The 19,566-nt window shown below is 35.1% G+C and overlaps 3 protein-coding genes across 4 annotated transcripts in view; 2 read left to right on the top strand and 1 right to left on the bottom strand.

Annotated features, from left to right (window-relative positions):
* The window catches only part of LOC18605608 (UPF0496 protein At3g49070), a 2,390-nt gene extending 806 nt beyond the window's left edge, over positions 1-1,584 (top strand). Inside the window, exon 3 of one of the 2 annotated variants that reach the window (XM_018117511.1) lies at positions 473-1,584. In XM_018117511.1, the coding sequence (XP_017973000.1) occupies positions 473-1,557 (1,085 nt within the window). In that variant the 3' untranslated portion in view covers positions 1,558-1,584. The remainder of the gene's footprint in view (positions 1-472) is intronic. The other variant, XM_018117512.1, reaches the window with a different exon arrangement.
* On the top strand, positions 3,835-7,059 carry LOC18605607 (BAHD acyltransferase DCR). Its single transcript, XM_018117500.1, has 2 exons — positions 3,835-4,376; positions 5,811-7,059. Exons 1-2 carry the CDS (start codon positions 3,927-3,929, stop codon positions 6,693-6,695), a joined length of 1,335 nt encoding a protein of 444 aa, XP_017972989.1. The 5' UTR covers positions 3,835-3,926; the 3' UTR covers positions 6,696-7,059.
* Positions 8,798-17,705, bottom strand: LOC18605606 (sec-independent protein translocase protein TATB, chloroplastic). Its single transcript, XM_007038705.2, has 6 exons — positions 17,348-17,705; positions 17,102-17,223; positions 10,050-10,109; positions 9,791-9,959; positions 9,380-9,526; positions 8,798-9,300 (listed from the first exon to the last, which is right to left on the bottom strand). The coding sequence occupies exons 1-6, from the start codon at positions 17,577-17,579 to the stop codon at positions 9,239-9,241; spliced, it is 792 nt and encodes a 263-aa protein (XP_007038767.2). The 5' UTR covers positions 17,580-17,705; the 3' UTR covers positions 8,798-9,238.

Below are 19,566 nucleotides of genomic sequence, written 5' to 3'. Positions count from 1 at the left end.
TGTATATAAGTATATATATATATATATATATATATATATATATTTTTTTTTTTTTCAATCAATGAATGCACATGGCGTTTTTTACCAAATTTTTGCAGCTTCATGTATGATGATAGAAAGAGGTTGTTGGGACAGGTTTAGCCTGGCCGGTCTATTAAAGCCTACTCAGCTAGGAAGAGATAACCGCGGCGCTCAGGGCTTTTGACATGGAGCAACAAGTGTAGAAGCCATAGGGCCTATTACTATGTTTGCTTTTTTACAAGTTTAAGCCCGGGATAACTAGTCAACTTAGCCACGATTAGACCTGCAATAATATGTTTGATTTTTAGTTTATATGATATCAAGTTATACGATGAACCCTTGATGAACTAACGAGTCGTTTTCACTAAAGGAAAGCCTTGAAAAAGCATTTCTTTCAAAGTTGAATTGATAATCCCCTTAACCTTTGTTGATATTGTTCTTTGCTTTGCAGCATCTGGTGCTAACTCTTCTGTCATCCCACGCAGCATAGACGTCCGTGAAGAATATGCCAATGCCTTCCGAACGGAATCATACAACGATTTCTGGACACGTGTCCTTGCTATATCCCATATAGATTCTGCCACGTGTATTAGCCCCATTGATTCAACCACTGCAGCTCGGCTTTCTTCTTATCGGCTCTTCGCCGAGCATCTCTTGGATCCGGACCAACCCACTGTTTCTCGGATCCTTACTTTGATCCAAAACCGACCTACCACCCACTCTCTTTTATTGGACTATTTTTCTCAAACTGCTAATGCTTCTCTCTTATGTGGCCTACTATTAAAAGATATCGACCATACACGTGTCAAGTATCGCTCTTTTAGGACCTCATTTCAAGCCCTTGAGATTGCTCAATTTTCAAATGGAAATCAATTTTTGGGTATTGTAACCCGGTTAATTGAATTCTCCAATTCTCCTAACCCATTTTTATCAACTGCTCCATCTTCAAGCCGGGTTCGGGTCATTCAAGCAGGTTGTTGTGATTTGCTTGAACGGCTTGAGTCTAGTCGCGACAAGGCTCGAGCCAAGCTCCATTTAATAAACAGTCTACAACATGGCTCGGGCGTATTTCTAGTAGCATTAACGGCTTCACTAACAATAATAGTTGCATCCCATGCTCTGGCATTGGTCGTGGCTGCGCCGGGCCTTATAGCAGCTTCGCTTGAGCTGGCTTCGATGAGAAGGCTTGCAAGGGAGTCGGCTCAACTAGACGCAGCTGCCAAGGGGACTTATATATTGAATAGAGACTTGGACACAATAAGCCGGCTGGTAGCTCGGCTAAATGACGAACTTGAAGACATGAGTGCAATGGTCAAGTTTTGGCTTGACCGTGGTGAAGATCGACTCCAAGCCAGTGGTGAAGTGGCGCGCCAGCTGAAGAAGAATGATGCTAACTTTACCCAACAGCTTGATGAGTTAGAGGAGCATTTGTATCTGTGTTTCATGACCATAAATAGGGCTAGAAACCTAGTTGTGAGAGAGATTCTAGATCCGGGTCCACGTACCACCCGGACTCCTGATCTGGTATCAAGATAATCATTTATTCTCTCCATACTAATTTAGCCAAAAAAAAAACCATTTTATTGTTGATTTTTGTTGGTTTTGTGTTGACAAACATTGAAAAATAATGAAAAACACAAGAAAACTTACGCCTTAGGGTACCTTTTGGTGAATAATAATTAAAGCAGGTAATGGATCAATGCCACCCCAACTTAATTATGAACAATTTTAAGCTGCGGTGATGAACATTTATTGCTCACCAACTCTTTAGTGTAGAAGTTCTGGACGATGAACTGTCAATCAGAAATTTAGAATCTAGTATAATCAGTTGTCACCATCTTTTCTTTTCTTGTGTTTATACACGCGCATGACATTATGTGACAATTCTATTGTGTGTAATGTAGAAAACTACAGCAAAAAAGTATGGAAATTGTGGTAACTCCCGACGATAGCTACTTCCACTCAACACCCTAGGAAACAATTAATTTCCAGCGTCACTCAAAATTTACGATCTAAACTATGTATTGCTATCTAGCAAGTCTGGCATCATTGATAATGGAGATCAAGCCAGCCTGCCTGCAGCCCGTCTGCATCACCATCCCTCCTTACAATAAATCAAAGGTATCTTAAGAGTTTTGGCTGGCAAGGTCATATGGAGTTAATGATGAATAACTGAATTGTTCCTAGAAGTGAAAACCTGTCCTACATTTTTTGCTAGTAATAATTTCTCATTTCCTTATCATCAACAATAAATACTTTCCGTTTTTGTGGTTGCCTTTTGGCCCTTTTGTTGCAGTCCTGTTCTTTGATATACAATTATAACAGTATGGGATCACATAGTCATAGTAATAAAATCACGGACCGATCTAACCGAAAAGTGTGGGTGCTGTCCCTGTTGAAAAGTTTTTATGCTGTTAATCAAAATCTTACATTTCACAACAGGGGAAGATCTTGCACCCTTTTACGTACTAATGGTCAATTTGGCTTTAGTCAAAAAACATATGGGCCAGGGAACAAGCGGTGTGTCATCAAGCAAGAGATCTGACTTGTAAAATTTTTTAAATAAGGGTACTGACTTTGTTGTAATCGTTGGTTTCCTAGTATCTGTTGTAAAGAGAGGCAAAGGTTAGTGTTGTATTAATAAGAACCGCACATAATTAAGGTCCCATAAGTGAAGATGCATACATCATTTCATAGGCATGGGAAGGTAGTAGTTGCTGTCGACAAGGTCTCCTATAGAAAGTCTAGTTCATGTAGAAAACTTTCCAGTAAATTGACTTAATAAACTTGCATTCAATCGCAACATTTATTGTTGCAAATTTATTAGTCAGCAATATCTTTTGATGGTTTAAGTCTTCATCAATGAAGAGCGTCATGAATTCAAATCTCATCGGTGGAAAGCATATTTTCTTTCTTTTTCATTTTATTGGAAAAAAAATGAGCTTTCATAGAAAATAATGAAATTAGGCATCTCACATGAAGGTCTCCATTACAATGCAACATTTATTCGAAGTGATCTAAGTTGTTAACCATCTTATTCAAAATTGCTATCATTACATGGAATCTTGTAATGTTTAAAGATTAATTTGGGCCATTTGGCATGTGAGGGGTTTTTAAGTTCAATTAATGCTTATGGAAGAAAATGAAGCAAATTAAAATGAGATAGAAAAAAAAAATGGGATTGGCTTTGATTTACGAGTACTACTGGTCCACTCTGAACAAGGAAAAGATATAGAGATATTAGAGAAATACCAATAGCTTTCCGCTCAAACAGGGGGGAGGATGCATCATATATATATATATATATAAGTCCATAACATAAGAGCACCTCTTATATTTATATAGTTATTTCTTTTCTACTAAATATGTAGAGCTTTTTTTTTTCAGAAAAAAAAAAAAAAGAATCTGAGTACCTCTAGTAAATATAGACGTGAAAAAACTTCTACGGCTTCCAAAAGGTTATTTATTGTTTAAACTTACCCTCATTGAGAAAGCTGAACAGGATGCTAGGTGCAAGAGTTTGCAGCTCAAGGTACAAGAGCTTTACAGCACATACACGATAGAGTAGTAACGTTTTGACACAGAGAACAACTATTGAGGTGTCTTAATGTTGGCATTTATTTTAGCCATAGCACAGACAGTGAGCTCGCATAAATTTTTTTACCCAACTGCTTCCCAAACCAGAAGAAGGGACTCGGGCATATTAATGGATCACAACCGCTCTCATGAATCGCATTAATGCAACCCCAACTACATCAACGGAGTGTATGTGCGTGTCTTCTTCTATAAGTATCTATACAGTCTAGTCCCCCCTTTTCTATGTACAACTCTTCGTTTCTTTGAAAACATTGTTCTCTTCTTCTAAGATTTTTATTTTGCTAAACAAAAGAATAATCATCAAGGTTATGGCAGCTGAAGTAGGGAAGAAGGAAGAAATGGCGAAGGTGAAAATCACCAGCAAAAACCATGTCAAACCTTGCAAGATTATAGGAAGAAAAGAATGTCAGTTGGTCACGTTTGATCTCCCATATCTGGCATTCTATTATAACCAGAAGTTGTTGTTTTACAAGGGTGGAGAGTTTGAGGACAAGGTGGAGAAGCTCAAAGACGGGCTCAGGGTAGTTCTGGAGGAGTTTTATCAGCTGGGAGGCAAGCTGGGAAAAGACGAGGAAGGGGTTTTCAGGGTGGACTACGATGATGATATGGACGGTGTTGAAGTCTTGGAAGCCACCGCCGAGGGGATCAGCGTCGATGAACTAGCGGCTGACGAGGGCACAAGCTCTCTGAAGGACCTGATACCATACAATGGTGTCTTGAACTTGGAGGGTCAAAACCGGCCTCTGTTGTCTGTTCAGGTAACACTTTTTTAACTTTTTGCTGTTAGTCCATTGCCAGCCATCAGCCAAATGACATTAGGACTTGCCATATTTGCTTGTTTGCTTCTCTGTTTTCCACAAGGGCTGATCTCTGTCCAGATTCCATTGAATCATTCTTTATACCCTGCAGTTTTTTTTTGGCACTCTGTCTTAGGAAATCATCCTGCATGCTTATTCCCATTACAAGCAACATGAATTCAGATTGGAATGATCAATTTTTTTTTATTAATAAGGAAGATTTTACAATGGCTATATATAATTTTAATTGGCTAGAATATACTACTACGACTACTACGCTATTTTGCTAGTTAATTTAGATATTTGTAGAAGAATATAAAAAGTAAAGAATCAATCGAGTTTTTTTGGCAAAAATATTGTAATAGATGTTATATTATATTTTTTTAATAAAATGTACTTGTTGTGTCACTTAAAAGGGGGACAACTGGCCCACGACCCTTCTGAATTTGATGGAATATATAACAAATGGAATAAAACCTTAATGAAGTTACAGCTGTGCATGCATTACTGCATACATTAGTCTCAGATAGTAGTAAATATTTCACACATGTTTATTTGATAATCAAAACATTTGTTTAAGAAAGAGTGTATAGGTTCACCCAGAATTTGAGATTGAACCTCATTTCTATGGCTGAAAGATTTATACAGAGGGAAAGGATCATATTGCATTATGCATGAATAACCCTATGAATAAGGGAAGTTTTGTTAATGATTGAGGTGCCCATATGATATGCTCCAACAAGGAGCCAGTGCATGCCTTAAATTGACAACCTTGCTGTCCTGAGTCATGAAGAGCATTATAACTCCTTAACTGTAATTCTTATAAAGGAAGAACTTCTGAGTGTTGCCCTGCTCCTATCCATTAGAATTAGATCCTCGTAAAAAGACCAGACGATGGGTCTAGACTTTGATTAGACTCTGCTGTTTGTCATGCCAACCAATGACCCACCTGCATTAATTCTTGATAAACACAAACTTTATTACTTTTATTATTATCATTATTATCTTGCTGAAAGTTACCTGCTTGCTGCTGCTTTCTCCATAATCAAACGGCATAAAGCCAAATAGCCCAATTTGAAGTATGAAGGAAAAAATGTGCAAGATAAGGTAAGACATTATTGGACAGCTCTGAAGAATTTTTATGGGTATGGGACCCCAAGAGAACTGGTCCATCTTTAATTTGTAGGCCATAAATCTGCTTCACTTCTTTTTGTGTTGCCCGTTCATTAATTCCTGTACCATTGGCCTATCTCAATCTGTGGTCTTCAGATATATTCATTTTCATCCAGCCCCATTTTTTGGTCCGTTAGATGCAAATCCATTTATCATCATCACCGTCCATTTTGGGTTAACCTTTTTAAATTATTTATATGTGTTAATGATTTTGTACGACAGTTAACGAAGTTGAAAGACGGACTGGCAATGGGGTGCGCGTTCAACCATGCGATCCTTGATGGAACCTCCACGTGGCATTTCATGAGCTCGTGGGCTCAAATCTGCAGCGGGTCGAACTCTATCTCGGTTCAGCCATTTCTTGAGCGGACCAAAGCCCGAAACACCCGCGTGAAGCTGGACCTCTCGCTCCCACCCAACCCTGTCGAGTCAACCAACGGCGATGCCAACCAAGGCCCGCAACTCAGGGAGAAACTCTTCAGGTTCTCCGAAGCTGCCATCGACAAGATCAAGTCAAAAGTCAACTCTAACCCACCATCCGACGGCTCAAAACCATTCTCAACTTTTCAATCTCTGTCTGTCCATATTTGGCATCACGTAACCCAAGCACGTAACCTTAAACCTGAAGACTACACAGTTTTCACTGTCTTTGCAGATTGTCGTAAAAGGGTCGATCCCCCCATGCCCGAAAGTTACTTTGGCAACCTGATTCAAGCCATCTTCACAGTCACGGCGGCCGGGTTATTGCTGGGGAACCCGCCGGAATTCGGTGCATCAATCGTACAAAAGGCAATCGAAGCTCACAATTCCAAGGCTATCGATGAGCGTAACAAGGAGTGGGAGGCCGCACCCAAGATTTTCCAGTTCAAGGATGCTGGTGTCAACTGCGTGGCTGTTGGGAGCTCTCCAAGGTTTAAGGTGTACGACGTGGATTTCGGGTGGGGAAAGCCAGAAGGGGTGAGGAGTGGTTCCAACAACAGGTTCGATGGGATGGTGTATTTGTATCAAGGGAAGGCTGGAGGCAGGAGCATTGACGTGGAGATCACCTTGGAAGCTGGAGCAATGGAGAAGTTGGAGAAAGATAAGGAATTTCTCATGGAAGTCTAATAATAGTAGTAATACTTTGTGTGATATCATGCTTGGGGTAGCATCATTATAATTCTATGAAATGTCCTTGGTCATTTTAATTTTAACACGGATTGATGTAGAGAGATTGCTAGCTATTGTCACATTTATTTTGAATATAGTTACATTTTCATTGGTTAAAATGAACTAATCGATATAAATGTGAAAATGGTAGCCCCTTGAAAAGTCCGTGTTTAAAATTATAAAATGAAGGCGGCATTTTGTGGCATACGCTTGACTTTGTTGGTTAGGTACGAGTTTGCTATTGGTTTCGTGTTGATATATATATATATATATATATATATATATTTATGCTCTTGTGGCTTTATGGAAGTAATTGATAAGACATATAAAGGTAGTTGGGATTCTCGTTTGGCGATAATGTTGAACTCATTGAACACTTGGAAATCAGGACAACATATAAATAGACGTCGAAACGGTGTTGTCCTATGTGTCGGATGGCCTCTTCATTCTTTAAGCAATTTCTGAAGTGCTGATCCCTTTTAAAAAAATTTTCAGCTTAATTTCCCTTGAGTTGTACCAGAAAGAATTAAGACATTATTACTCAAACACCGATCTGCACCACGTGGGTGTTGTGTTGGTAGTTGTCATTCTCAGTGGTCTTATCCATCTTACCTACCTGTTACCAGATTGGCACTAGGATGGAGGGAGGGGCTACCAAAAAGGGGGTACAATTCACCATTGGTCGCTAAACTTATACTGCATTCCGAAATAAGTTTATCAAAGTTTAATTTCTACCAAACAAATCATGACCAAATTTATAATTAGTTGCAGTAATCACTTTAGTAAGGAGCCATAAATTCAAGAAGAGAACGCCAATGTGGCTGCCACATCAACGTCCATATTAACTGGGAATTAGTCATGCGAGAGGTTGCAGCATAACTGTGACATTGATTGTGGAGGCTACTTATAAAAGACTGGTTGAGAAGCAACAAATCGCAAAGGCAAATAATTGGCCTTATGAAGCTAGCCCGGCCATTTGAAACCACTGCTTATGGGTGGGGTGGAGAAGAGACAAGACACACAACTGTTCCTTCGGCTTGTTTGACCAAAGAGGTAGTTAATTAATTAACAAAAAGCTGACCCTTCAACTAATTTTGGCGACAATTTTCCTACGAACCAAGGGGAATTGTCCCAACGATAACAATAACCTGAATTAAAACCTGTTCCTCTGATTTAATGTGTGATTACCAGTAAGTCATTGTCTTTATTACTAAACAATCATCCCTCAATTATTAAAGATGACACACACTAGAATAAAAATTATAACACCTAAAATACACAACTACTTCTTGATCATTAAATCAAGTAAAAATTAAGACACCTAAAGGCACAACCCACAAGTTCTTGATGATTAAATTGAAATAAAAATTAATTACCAAAGGATGAATAAAAGAAATTTTTTCCTTCGATCTGTGAATACAACTTTATTCTCTTTTAATATGGGTAATATACGTCCAAACAGAGTATATAATGAATAATACATTTCGTTTTATCATATGATGTTATGATGCCGTACCCGAAGAAACGCCACTGATTGAATTATCCAGTTGTTATCTGAAACTTTCTTAGGGAAAAGAAAAAAGGAGAAATTAGATGCTTTGTTTGTATTTTCTTTTTCCTTCTCAATTATAGCCCTGGACCATTTTTAAAACCATTGCAACTCAAGCCATTTTAATGGGAATAGCGTAATACACAATATGGTGCTTAAAGCAAGTCCACCGTCAAAAATGTTTGTGTGAAGAGTAGGTTCTTTCCTTCCTCTCCTCAGTTGCCAAAAATCAGACCTTTGTTCCTCCACCAGTAAACCTAACTCAAAACATTTTTATGGTTTCTCTGCCGTTAACAGGTTCATCTCTTTGTTTCTCTTTCCTTTGGCTCCTTTCTGCAAGCCCTTGCATTAAACTCAACCGAGGCATTTGCAAAACAGAGCGATGGGGTCTCCTTCTTTGCCTTTTGGTTGATGTTATAATCAGCTTCGACTGTAGGGATTTAGCATTTTGTTGTTACCATTATTGGCTTCAATTGAAGTTATCTACGATTTTTCTTTGAAGCACCAGAAATGCCACCTGATATTTTTCTTCAACTCAATTTGCCAGCCGCAAGGGTTTTTCCAATATAGCACAGTTTACAGTAGTATTGCAACAAAGCCTTTCACTAAATGAAAGAAATAATTTTCAGCATATGGTTTTTAGCTGACATGCAGACAACCATCTCCAGAAATGAACAGACGAACCAAAGAAGATTCACGTTCATTATCCCAAAATTCAGAATTCCTCCTCTGCAATGGTACTTGATATGGAAATTATGTTGCAAAATTACTCTTGGCGACTACAGAGATTTGCAGGAACTATTCTACATTATTTAACCAAAATTAAGATGGAAAAAGATGACAAACGTGGCATTTCTTTCTCCATATTTTTCAGGAGGTTTCATCCCTTGCTCTGAGGCTTCTGTGAAACTAATAGATTAGACAACTCCTTCATTCCCCATTTCATGGGATTTCACGTGTCACTTTCAGGTTTCTGAGATGGAGGCATTGCAGAGGCAGTTTCTTTGGCAGTAGCTGTCACCAATTTACACCAATTACATCAAAATATCAGAGAGAGAGAGAGAGAGAGAGAAGAAGAAGAAGGAGAACCAACCTTCTTGTTGATTTTGCGATTCTAACTGGCTTTCTGCAGGAGAGGCAGTCTGATCCTGCTGTTGAGAAGCAGAAGCTTTTAGCTGCTCCTCTGTGACCTTTAGGTACTCTTCACTAGTATAAGCCTTGTTCACGGATGGAGTACCATCTGCAGTTAGGTGACGAATTGCATGGTTCATTGAGTTTCTTCGAAAGATATAAAGGGAATAGGAAAAGGAATAAGAAAGACCCCTCTACAAAGCTATAAACAGCAGAATTGACCACTAACATGTAGCATTTAGTGCATGTTTCAGGGAAACAGATCAAGCAATAAGATAAATGAGGTTTGAAGGAAAAATCTCATTAAGGATCAGAAAACCTAAGGCAATTCATGCCACTAATAGCTTTAAATAAAAGAATATAAATCACTCACTGGGGTCAGCCTTAGTGCCAGATTCCTCAGTGTTGGTAACTGGTGAAGGGGTTGGGATAGAATTACTTATATAGGGGCTGTTTCTTTTCAGTGTAGTTTGTGTTGAACTTGGCATTTCATCAAGACCAATCTCCCGCTCAAGGGTGCTCTTGAATTCCCTTGAAACTTCCTTCATGGAAGAAAAAAACAAAGGTGAAGAATTCAGAAGGGCAAAGCTACCAAGTAAAGATACAAGTAAAACCAAAGTTTCATGCCCTACCTGAAGTTCTCTAATGGTGGGTTGAAATTCACGCAATGTTTTTCCCAGATTCCGAGCAACCTGCACTTTACTAGGCCGTTGAGATACCTAAAGGATTTCAACTTGAACAGAATATTATCTTAACTATGTAAGCTTCTGTTTGGTTGTCTTCTTCACTGCTAAGTTTTTGCTTCCTCAAAAGTTGCTAAAATGTACAAGTAAATATTTAAAGGGCTAGAGGCAAACTCATATTCAACTAAAAATGAGAATGTAGCTCAAATGTAATACAAACATAATTATTTCATCTTAAAGGAAAACAATGTATTTTGTACACGAATATTAAAATTTCAATTTTCAATTATTTAAATTAAGTAGTAAAAGTAACAAGTAAATGCAGCCTACACAAATGGTAACCAAATGCTAAACTCCCAGAAAAATCATTTAACTTCCATTAAGGCAGCAAAGTGACTGCTATACAGTTGTAAATTAATTTTTGATACCTAACACAGTGCAACTTCCCATTAAAGGATAAGAGCATGGCAGGCACTAATTGTCTTCTTTTAATGCCTTTATGGCAGTTTAGATTTATTAAATACAGCTATGTTCACCCATTATGATGCAGCATACCTGATAATTGATTACATAACCTTTTTTAACAGTACCAATGAAAATGTTTACCCTTAGATTTGAGTAACAAATCGTCTAATTAATCAAATGTGATATACCGCAATATCAATATGTCTTCTAACCCTCCACAAGTTAGATACTTCCAGACATCGAGCCATTTAGTAAAATGACAAGATGGATCTTTGGTAAAAACATAACACTTGATCCTAAAGATCTGGATTAATAAAGACCGCAAAGCATGCTCATCAGGAAGCATAAGTCAGCAAGACCTCTGAAGGGACAAGTGAATGTAGAGTTTAGAATAGGTTAACACAATGATCTTTTTCTGGCCGGATAGTGGGAAAGTCATGGGAGTCACAAAGTCAACAAAGATCATCAACTCAAATGCATTGGGCTTAAGTGTCAGATGAAAATAAAAGATTTAGACATCAAGGCCAATTAGGCATTATCTAGTCAAAAGATAACACATTAAGTTTGGTAACAGCAGCTAGCAGTATGGTCTGGTCTTTTGATGGAACAAAATAAGACTTTCATCGATGATTTTTTATCATCTAACATGTTAAGTAGCTATCAATTTCTTTGATTGTCTAGTGGATTCTCATCTAAGAAAAAGCCAAACTACCACCGAGACAAGAAACCATACAGGTAAAGCTAACTTCATTTCTTTACAAAATCCCACACTAGACCAGCTTCAATTTTAAAGAAATTTGTCTTATCATCCTAATCACTTAGAAAAATTCTCAACACCAATTCTTTTCCCTGATTTATTTCAGACTGCATACCATCCATTGCAGGTTGTTGCTTAATTCATTGGGAATTATATTAGTGTATTTTCAAAATCAAAGGTTATATCACATAATGAAAAGCTATCTTAACTCACATGTTATGTCACATAAAGTGCCATAATGTAACTATTGGATTGTACGTAGGTTTTTTTCATATAAATAATTATGTCTCTTGGTAAAATAACAAGCAAAGGTTATGAGACAAATAAAAAAACATCACAGCTCAAAAATTTAAATATAAAAAATTATAGTTTCAAATTATGGCTCAAAGATTGTGTTTTATGGAATAAATAGTTATCCTTATATAAGGTGATTATTGAAACAATACCTTTATTCTTGATGTATCTAACAATCTACTCTCGTAAAGTGCAAAATGAAATTAAGCGTTGGCTTCATTGTAACCCTAAGGCTATTCACATTATTCAACTTTGCATACTAATTGATGAGGGCAAAATAAGTCTTAAAAATACTGTCTATCAACAAGCTCGTCTTGAAATCAATTTTACTGGTTCCTTGAATTCCATTTAAACCCCATTTGCAGCGATAATTTTAAAACTTATTTTTGTGGTGTGAAATTCAAAAGGACTTCACTTAAAAAGATGATCACCAACGTTATCAAGTTAGATTGCTTTAAAGGAGGAAATTTTATTCGGTGGTAGAAAAAAATACGTTTGCTCCTTACAACTCTCAATGTGCTTATGTTCAAACTTGTATGAAGCAAAAATGCGATAATGCTGACTACATATGCATGGGACATATTCTTAATGAAATGTTAGATCCATTGTTCGATGCATACCAAAATGAAGCTAGTGCAAAACAACTTTCGAACAAATTGAAAAAAAGATACATGACTGAAAATGCAAGTAACAAGAAATTTCTCATTAGTCGTTTCAATAACTACAAAATAGTTGATAATCATTCTGTTTTGGAACAATTACGTGAACGTGAACGTAATCTAAATAGCTTTAAGCAATATAGCCTTAAAATGAATGAAACTATTATGGTATCTTCTATAATTGAGAAGTTTTTCCCTTCATGGAGAGATACTAAGAAAATTCTAAAACATAAAAAAAAAAAAAAAGTCCGTCGAGGAGCTTGGTAATCATCTTTGAATATAAGAAGATTATCGTAAACAAGAAGAAGTCAAGCTAGATGAAAAAGAAAAAGATTCTAAAGAAAAGAATCTTAAGACTTCGAAGGTACATGTGATGGAACACAAACCATCAAACAAGTCAGTCTTGCGCAACAAAAGAAAATATTTCGTGAGCATAAATGACAAAAGTCATAAAATCAAAAGGAACAAAAAGAGGACATATTTCCATTGCAATAAATTTGGATACTTCAAGGCAGTATGTAAACTTTTGAAAAACAAGACATAAGGTGTGAATAACAATAAATTTGTAACTACGGTTTCCAAAATCAATCTTCTCCAAGATGATGGAGTATAATGGATTGACACTGGTGCAACTAATCATATATATAAGGACAAGATTCTCTTCAAGACTTTGGAAACAGTTAATGATGGAACCGTACTCTACATGAGAAATTCTTCCAATACACAAGTGAAAGGAAAAGACACCGTACTCTAAATAATGTCTATTATGTACCAGAAGTTAAAAAGTATTTTATGTTGGGTAGTTTGTTAAATAAATATGGCTTTAAATTAGTATTTGAAGCGGATAAATTCATCCTTACAAAAGGTGGACAATATGTGAAGATATTTTTATGAAAAAATGTTCAAACTTAATATTAATAAGAATATTACTAGTTCTATTTATATTGATACCTCATTTAATATTCATGATAGTAAAGCAACTTTGTCTAATTTATGGCATAATAGATTAAGTCATGTTCATTATAGAATAATGCATGATATGGCTAAATTAAAGTTAATACCCAATATTGATGTAAATAATGATATATGTAAAACATGCATGGTTATTAAAATCACAAGAAGCTCATGTCTTAAGGTAGAAATAAACTCCAAATTGCTTGCATTAATAAATTCTGATGTTTGTGACATGCATAATACTCTATCTATTGATAGAAAGAAATACTTTGTAACATTTACAGATGACTTCTCTAGATATTGCTATGTTTACTTATTGCATGCTAAAAATGAAGTAATGAAAAAAGTTAGAATTTATAAAAATGAAATTGAATTACATTGTGAATTGTTTATCAAATATTTACCAAGTGATAGCAGAAGTGAATATTATGATCTCAAGTATTTTGAGTCTACTAGTATTATTCATAAGATTACCACTTTATACGCACCAAAATAAAATGGTGTAGGGGAACGTAAGAACCTAGTTCTTACAGAAATGGTCAATGCTTTGCTTTCTAATTCAAGTTTAGAAAAAGGATTTTGCAGTGAAACCTTATTAACGACTTGTCATATACTAATTAGAATCTCAAACAAAAAGAGTAAAACTACTCCTTATGAGCTATGGAAATGAAGAAAGTCAGAACCTTAATTATTTAAAAGTTTGCAAATGCTAAGTTATAGTAAGAGTTTTTGAACCAAAGAAAAGGAAATTAGGTGAGGAATTAAATGTATATTCATAGTATATGTTCGACATAGTAAAGCATATCGTTTCATGGTGATAGAGCCCAATGATTCATATTCCATTAATACAGTTATAGAATCAAGAGACGTTATCTTTGATAAAATAAAGTTCAATTTAATTCCAAAATCCAAAGAACTAGTAACAGAAAGTGATAAACTTTTGAAAAATGGTGAGGAAACTATTGAGCTTCGAAAAAGTAAACGAATTAGAAAAGCAAAAACATATAGATCCAATTTCCTCATGTACTTAATAGAAGGAACAAGAGAAAAAACACGTGAATACTTACCTTACTACTTTAATGTAGAAAGTGAAGGTGAAGGTGATCCTTAAACTTATGAAGAGGCAATGAAGTCTCGAGATACTTAATTTTGGAAATAAGCAATACAAGATGAGATGGTTTTGCTAATGAGAAACAAAACTTGAAAGTTAGTAAACCTCTCACCAGGTTCTAAGCCAATAGGCTATAAATGGATTTTCAAAAAGAAAATGAAAGTTAATGGAAACATAGATAAGTTTAAAGCAAGACTAACAACAAAGGGTTTTAAACAAAAAGGTATTGATTATTTTGATACATATGCATTGGTAGCAAGAATAGCTACAATTAGAGTGCTTATAACACTTGCATCTATATATAATATGATAATTAATTAAATGGATGTTAAAACAACATTCCTAAATAGTGAGTTAGATGAAGTGTACATGGCACAACTTGAAAGATTTGTCTTTCTTGGTCAAGAAACAAAAGTGTGCAAGCTTGAAAAATCCTTATATGGATTAAAAAAATCACCTAAACAATGGCATCAAAAGTTTGATGAGGTAATGCTAGCTAATGGTTACAAGATCAATCAATCTAACAAATCTAACAAATTAATGTCATCCACATATAGATAAATGATGACATCAATCTATAATGGTAAAGGTGTCATCATTTATCTATATGTGGATGACATTAATTTTTGGTACTGATATAGAAAAAGCGGAGGACACAAAAGTTTTTATCAAAAAATTTTGACATGAAAGATATGAGTATGGCGGACGTTATTTTAATTATAAGAATAATCAGAGACAATAATGACCTAACATTGCCTCAATCTCATTATATTGAAATGATTGTAATAAAGTATGGCAAGTTAGATTGTATGTTAATATCTATGCCTTATGATTCTAATATAAAGCTAATATCTAATAAAGATAAGTCAATAGTACAAAATGAATATGTAACGATGATTGGATGCTTAATGTATGCTATGGTGTGTATAAGGCCGGATATTTTTTTTGCGATTAGGATGCTAAGCCGATTTACAAATAATCCAAGTAAAGAGCATTAGTATGTTGTTTATAAAGTTCTTAGGTACTTAAAAAGTACAATGATTCATGATTTGTTATTTAAGTTTTCTTTTGGTTTTAGAAGGGTATTCGAATGTTAATTGGAACTCAAATAAAACTTATCACACTTCTATGACTAGCTAGGTTTTTACAATTGTTGAGAGTGCTATTTCTAAGGGTTTTAAAAAACAATCTTGTCAAGCGGACTCCACCATGGCAGCTAAATTTATAACTTTAGCATCTGTCATCTAAGAAACGGACTGGTTGAAAGATTTATTTTATAAAATTTCATTATGGCTTAAACCAATGGCATCAATTTCAATATATTGTAACAATGAAGCAACAATATCAAAGGCATATAATCAAGCATACAATAGAAAGAGTCAATATATTAGACTTCAATATAATATTATAAGGCAAAAAATTAGTAACAGTATAGTCACTATAAGTTCTGTGAGGTCTTGTTAAAATTTAACGAATTTATTTATCAAAAATCTAAAAAAGGACTTGATAATAAGGACTTCAAAATGGATGGATCTCAAGCCTATCGACTAAATCTCTAATGGTGGGAGCTCACCTCCACGCTTGTGGTCGACTTGTAAGTCTTGGATAATAACCATTTGACAACATGGATGATTGCAAGCATTAATTTATAATTTCCATCCCAATATGTATAGTGCTTGGTTCCCGTAATGCATAAGGTAAGGTTGAATAAAAGTTCTTAATTGACTCATAACATGTATATGTTAAAGCACTATAATTACAAGGTACTTTCGATAGAGGTTACTTATGTGAGTGGAAGTGTGGCCACTTCTAAAAACTAAAAGCTTGACTTTAACAACACTCATGAGCGGATGCAAAACACAAGGCTATAAAATGTGTTGGCAAAACTAGATACAAAGTGAGCAAAGAAACTTGTGTGTATTTGGTGACTGGACTAGTCAAATGAAAAATTAATGGTTCAATACTTAATCAACCATTCAATTCAAACTAGAATCAACCACATTCACTAAGTAAAGTTCAAATCTGCGAGATATCTTCATTCATACACAAGATTCCCAAAATTGTTAGTATTTGAAAATTTTTGAAAATGGTAAGATATTTTTTGTGTATTTTCAAAATTAAAAGTTATATCACATCACAAATAATTATTTTAGTTCAAAAATTATATCATATAAAGTGACATAATATGACTATTAGATTGTAAGTAGGTTTTTTTCATGTGAATAGTTATGTCCCTTGACAAAATAACATTCAAACGTTATGAAACAAATTGAAAAAATAACATACTTCAAAAGTTTAAATATGAAAAATTATCATTTCAAATTATGGTTCAAAAATTATGTTTTATGAAATGAATTATTGTCTTTTGTGATTATTGAAATAATATTTTTGTCAAAAAGTTATGTGTTGCAAAATGTAAATATATCTTTTATAAAAAGTGTCCTTGAAGAAGAGACACTTGCAAACATATATAAAGAGCTTTCTAGATTAAAATTTGAAAATTGTTGGCATGAGGCCAATGTATCCAAAGATTATAACTAACTAAATCCAATATCCGCATGAAAATATAAGAAATTTCAAGACATGTATACATAAAGGAAACAAAGAGTCTCGAAAATCATCAAATATTTTTGTTTTTGAACGGCGAAAATCATCAAATATTACAAGCCACAAAAGGAGCAACTAATGCGTTCTTCTTTATAATTGGAAAAAAAAAATTAAAGATTAATGAACTAACCTACGTATAAAAGGTAGAACATACCTCAGCCAGACCCTTGGGACCAAACACCAACAAAGCAACTACCCCAATAACCAGAGCCTCAGGAGCTCCAACCCCAAACAGAGATGCATGAACCACCCTACCTTTGCGTCTTCCCCTTTTCTCTGCACCGCCATCATTTCAAACAAAACAAAAAAAACAAACTGAAGAATCAAAATAAATGGTCTTTAAAGGAAAAAAAATACAGCTTAAAAACAAGAAACCCTGATTAGAAGAAAAAAAAAGTACCTAGTTTAAGAGATTTGGGCGAGATTGAAATGCCCAGATGCTTGAGACCACTCCACGGAGAAAAATAAGCTGAACCCAACTGTGGAAACAACGTGGAGAAACGGATACTCGAGGCTCTAGGATATAAAATCAAAGGAGACAAGGAGCAGCTTACTGATTTTGAGCTAACTGAAGATGTGCACAAGAACGTGGAGGTTGAGATTGGTGAGGCGATGACCATGATTGTGGTCATTTGAAGAGACAATTTTATTCTGAGTTTTAGGGGAGCTCAGATTTTCGACGTATAGACATGGAGTGGACCAAAGATTATCTCGAATTGGATGATGTCCATAAATGCAATAGGTGGAAAATGATTATCGAGACGATTACAGTGAAGTTTGCTTTCGGACACAGCGCTGAAGGCCTGCCATGCAGTCCAGTTATCATGTGTTGGGCTCAGACATGACTACTTATTGGTCTTAATCCGAGCAGTCACAGGCTCGCATACCATGTTTGTGGTTGCCCAAATAATTGGGCTTTTCCACGCTGTTTGATGAGCATGAGTTACATGACTAGCACGAGGTGATGTTTGCTTGCGTCTTCCCATTAAAGTAACGATTGGGGTACTGTTAGATGTTAATCTCTTTTTTGACTTTGATAATACTTCCATTTCAGTTACATGGACTAAAGTGCTTGGCCTCTTCCATCAATGGAATATTGTGTCTCCCTAATTCCTTTTCTTTTTTTTTTATAAGAAATGCTAATGCTAATGCCTTTTTCCATAGAGCTAAATTTTGAAATTATCTCAACACTTTATTTCTTTTAAGACTTTGGTCAAAGAAATTAAAGTGACTCAATTCTGTTCATTGTCACAAACATTGATTATTCTTTAATTTTCAAACTTAAAATTTCAAAATTAAAAATTAAAAATTTTTAATTGATCCGTTCAATCACAATACATAATTCGGTTTGAATTAAATTCATAATTTAATAAAGTTGAGATTTATAAAATTGAAAGATGAAATGTACTGTGTAATGTAGTCCAAATAAAATGCATGGTAAACGTTTTTATGAATTGTGTGATTAATAACCAAAAACAAAAAGAGGGAGAAAAAAGAGACTCACAAATCATGCCATTCCATCTTCATAAGAAAGCCAGTTATGATGAGGGGATGAAGCATATGGTGTGCGGCTGGTAACAAGGCATCTGCAATGTATGTATGTATGTGAGAAATCCCCCTCGCATTTATTTTTGATAGAAGATGTCAACAAGAAAAAGAATGGCGTTGAGAGAAATATGCCTGGTGGAATTTTTGCAATACGGGATGGGATGGGATTTTGTTACAACTTTAAATTTTGGGATCAAACCCCCACCTACTTTGATAGCTTGGACATGTGGTGTGCCGGTTTAGCTTTTGCCCTGTAGGTCCATAACCACACTCAGCCACCCCATTTGCGGGTCACTTCCTAAAATATCCCTTCCTTGCGCCTCCTATTGGACCCATCCCTTATATGAAGAAAGTTTTTATAGTTATTCGAATTTAAGCATCATTTATTCAATAGTTTTTTTAATTCAAATTATTCGTAATTTTCATAAATTTAAAATTTAAATCATTAGTAATGTTATATGAATTTTAACAATCAAATGTGAAACATTTTAGCTTATTTGTTTTTCTTTTTAATGACTTACAAAAAGTATGATTTTTTTCAAAAAAAAAAAAACCTTACTACCAAATTTATTTACTAATTAATACCTTTAATTTTCTTTTACCTTTATGTAGTAAATCATCTTAGATTACTTTTGCAACACTGCTTCACCTTTTTTTCATCTGCCACACGTGTGGGAACTGGAAAAGTGAACCATCATAATGTGGAACTTTATAGCCCATTATCTAAAAAAAAGATACATGAGAGAGAATAAAGGCAAACATGATTTTACAAGAAAAAAAAAAAAGTAACCACCCCTCCAAAGTTTATAAGATTAGAAGTTGATATATGAATCATTGCATTACAGCCAACTTTTCCCATCACTATCACCTTCCGGTTACAGAGGTAAAGGATAATGAAATCAAGGTAAAAGTCAATAAAAAGAGAAGGGGTATAATCAAACAATTCTTTCTTCCTTTTTTTTTTTCAATCAATTTGATATCATGAAAGATTTCATTTGATAAGGTAATAAAGAAGAACAAAAAAAGACATGAAGGGAAAAGGTCGAATGGAAAGATTGGAGAAAAAGGGTA

The sequence above is a fragment of the Theobroma cacao genome, chromosome 3 (assembly GCF_000208745.1).
Source record: "Theobroma cacao cultivar B97-61/B2 chromosome 3, Criollo_cocoa_genome_V2, whole genome shotgun sequence".
NCBI classification, from domain to species: domain Eukaryota; kingdom Viridiplantae; phylum Streptophyta; class Magnoliopsida; order Malvales; family Malvaceae; genus Theobroma; species Theobroma cacao.
The sequence above is the reverse complement of the archived record's forward strand: the minus strand, read 5'-3'. Positions and strand labels throughout refer to the sequence as shown.

What these genes read in the sequence shown, in the direction of transcription:
- LOC18605607 (XM_018117500.1), top strand. Translation starts at nt 3,927, where the DNA reads ATGGCAGCTGAAGTAGGGAAGAAGGAAGAAATGGCGAAGGTGAAAATC. An exon ending in GGCCTCTGTTGTCTGTTCAG is followed by an intron (nt 4,377 to 5,810) that starts GTAACACTTTTT and finishes TTTGTACGACAG; the next exon opens with TTAACGAAGTTGAAAGACGG.
- LOC18605606 (XM_007038705.2), bottom strand. Translation starts at nt 17,579, where the DNA reads ATGACCACAATCATGGTCATCGCCTCACCAATCTCAACCTCCACGTTC. An exon ending in GTCCCAAGGGTCTGGCTGAG is followed by an intron (nt 10,110 to 17,101) that starts GTATGTTCTACC and finishes AGTAAAGTGCAG; the next exon opens with GTTGCTCGGAATCTGGGAAA. An exon ending in CCACCATTAGAGAACTTCAG is followed by an intron (nt 9,960 to 10,049) that starts GTAGGGCATGAA and finishes TCTTCCATGAAG; the next exon opens with GAAGTTTCAAGGGAATTCAA.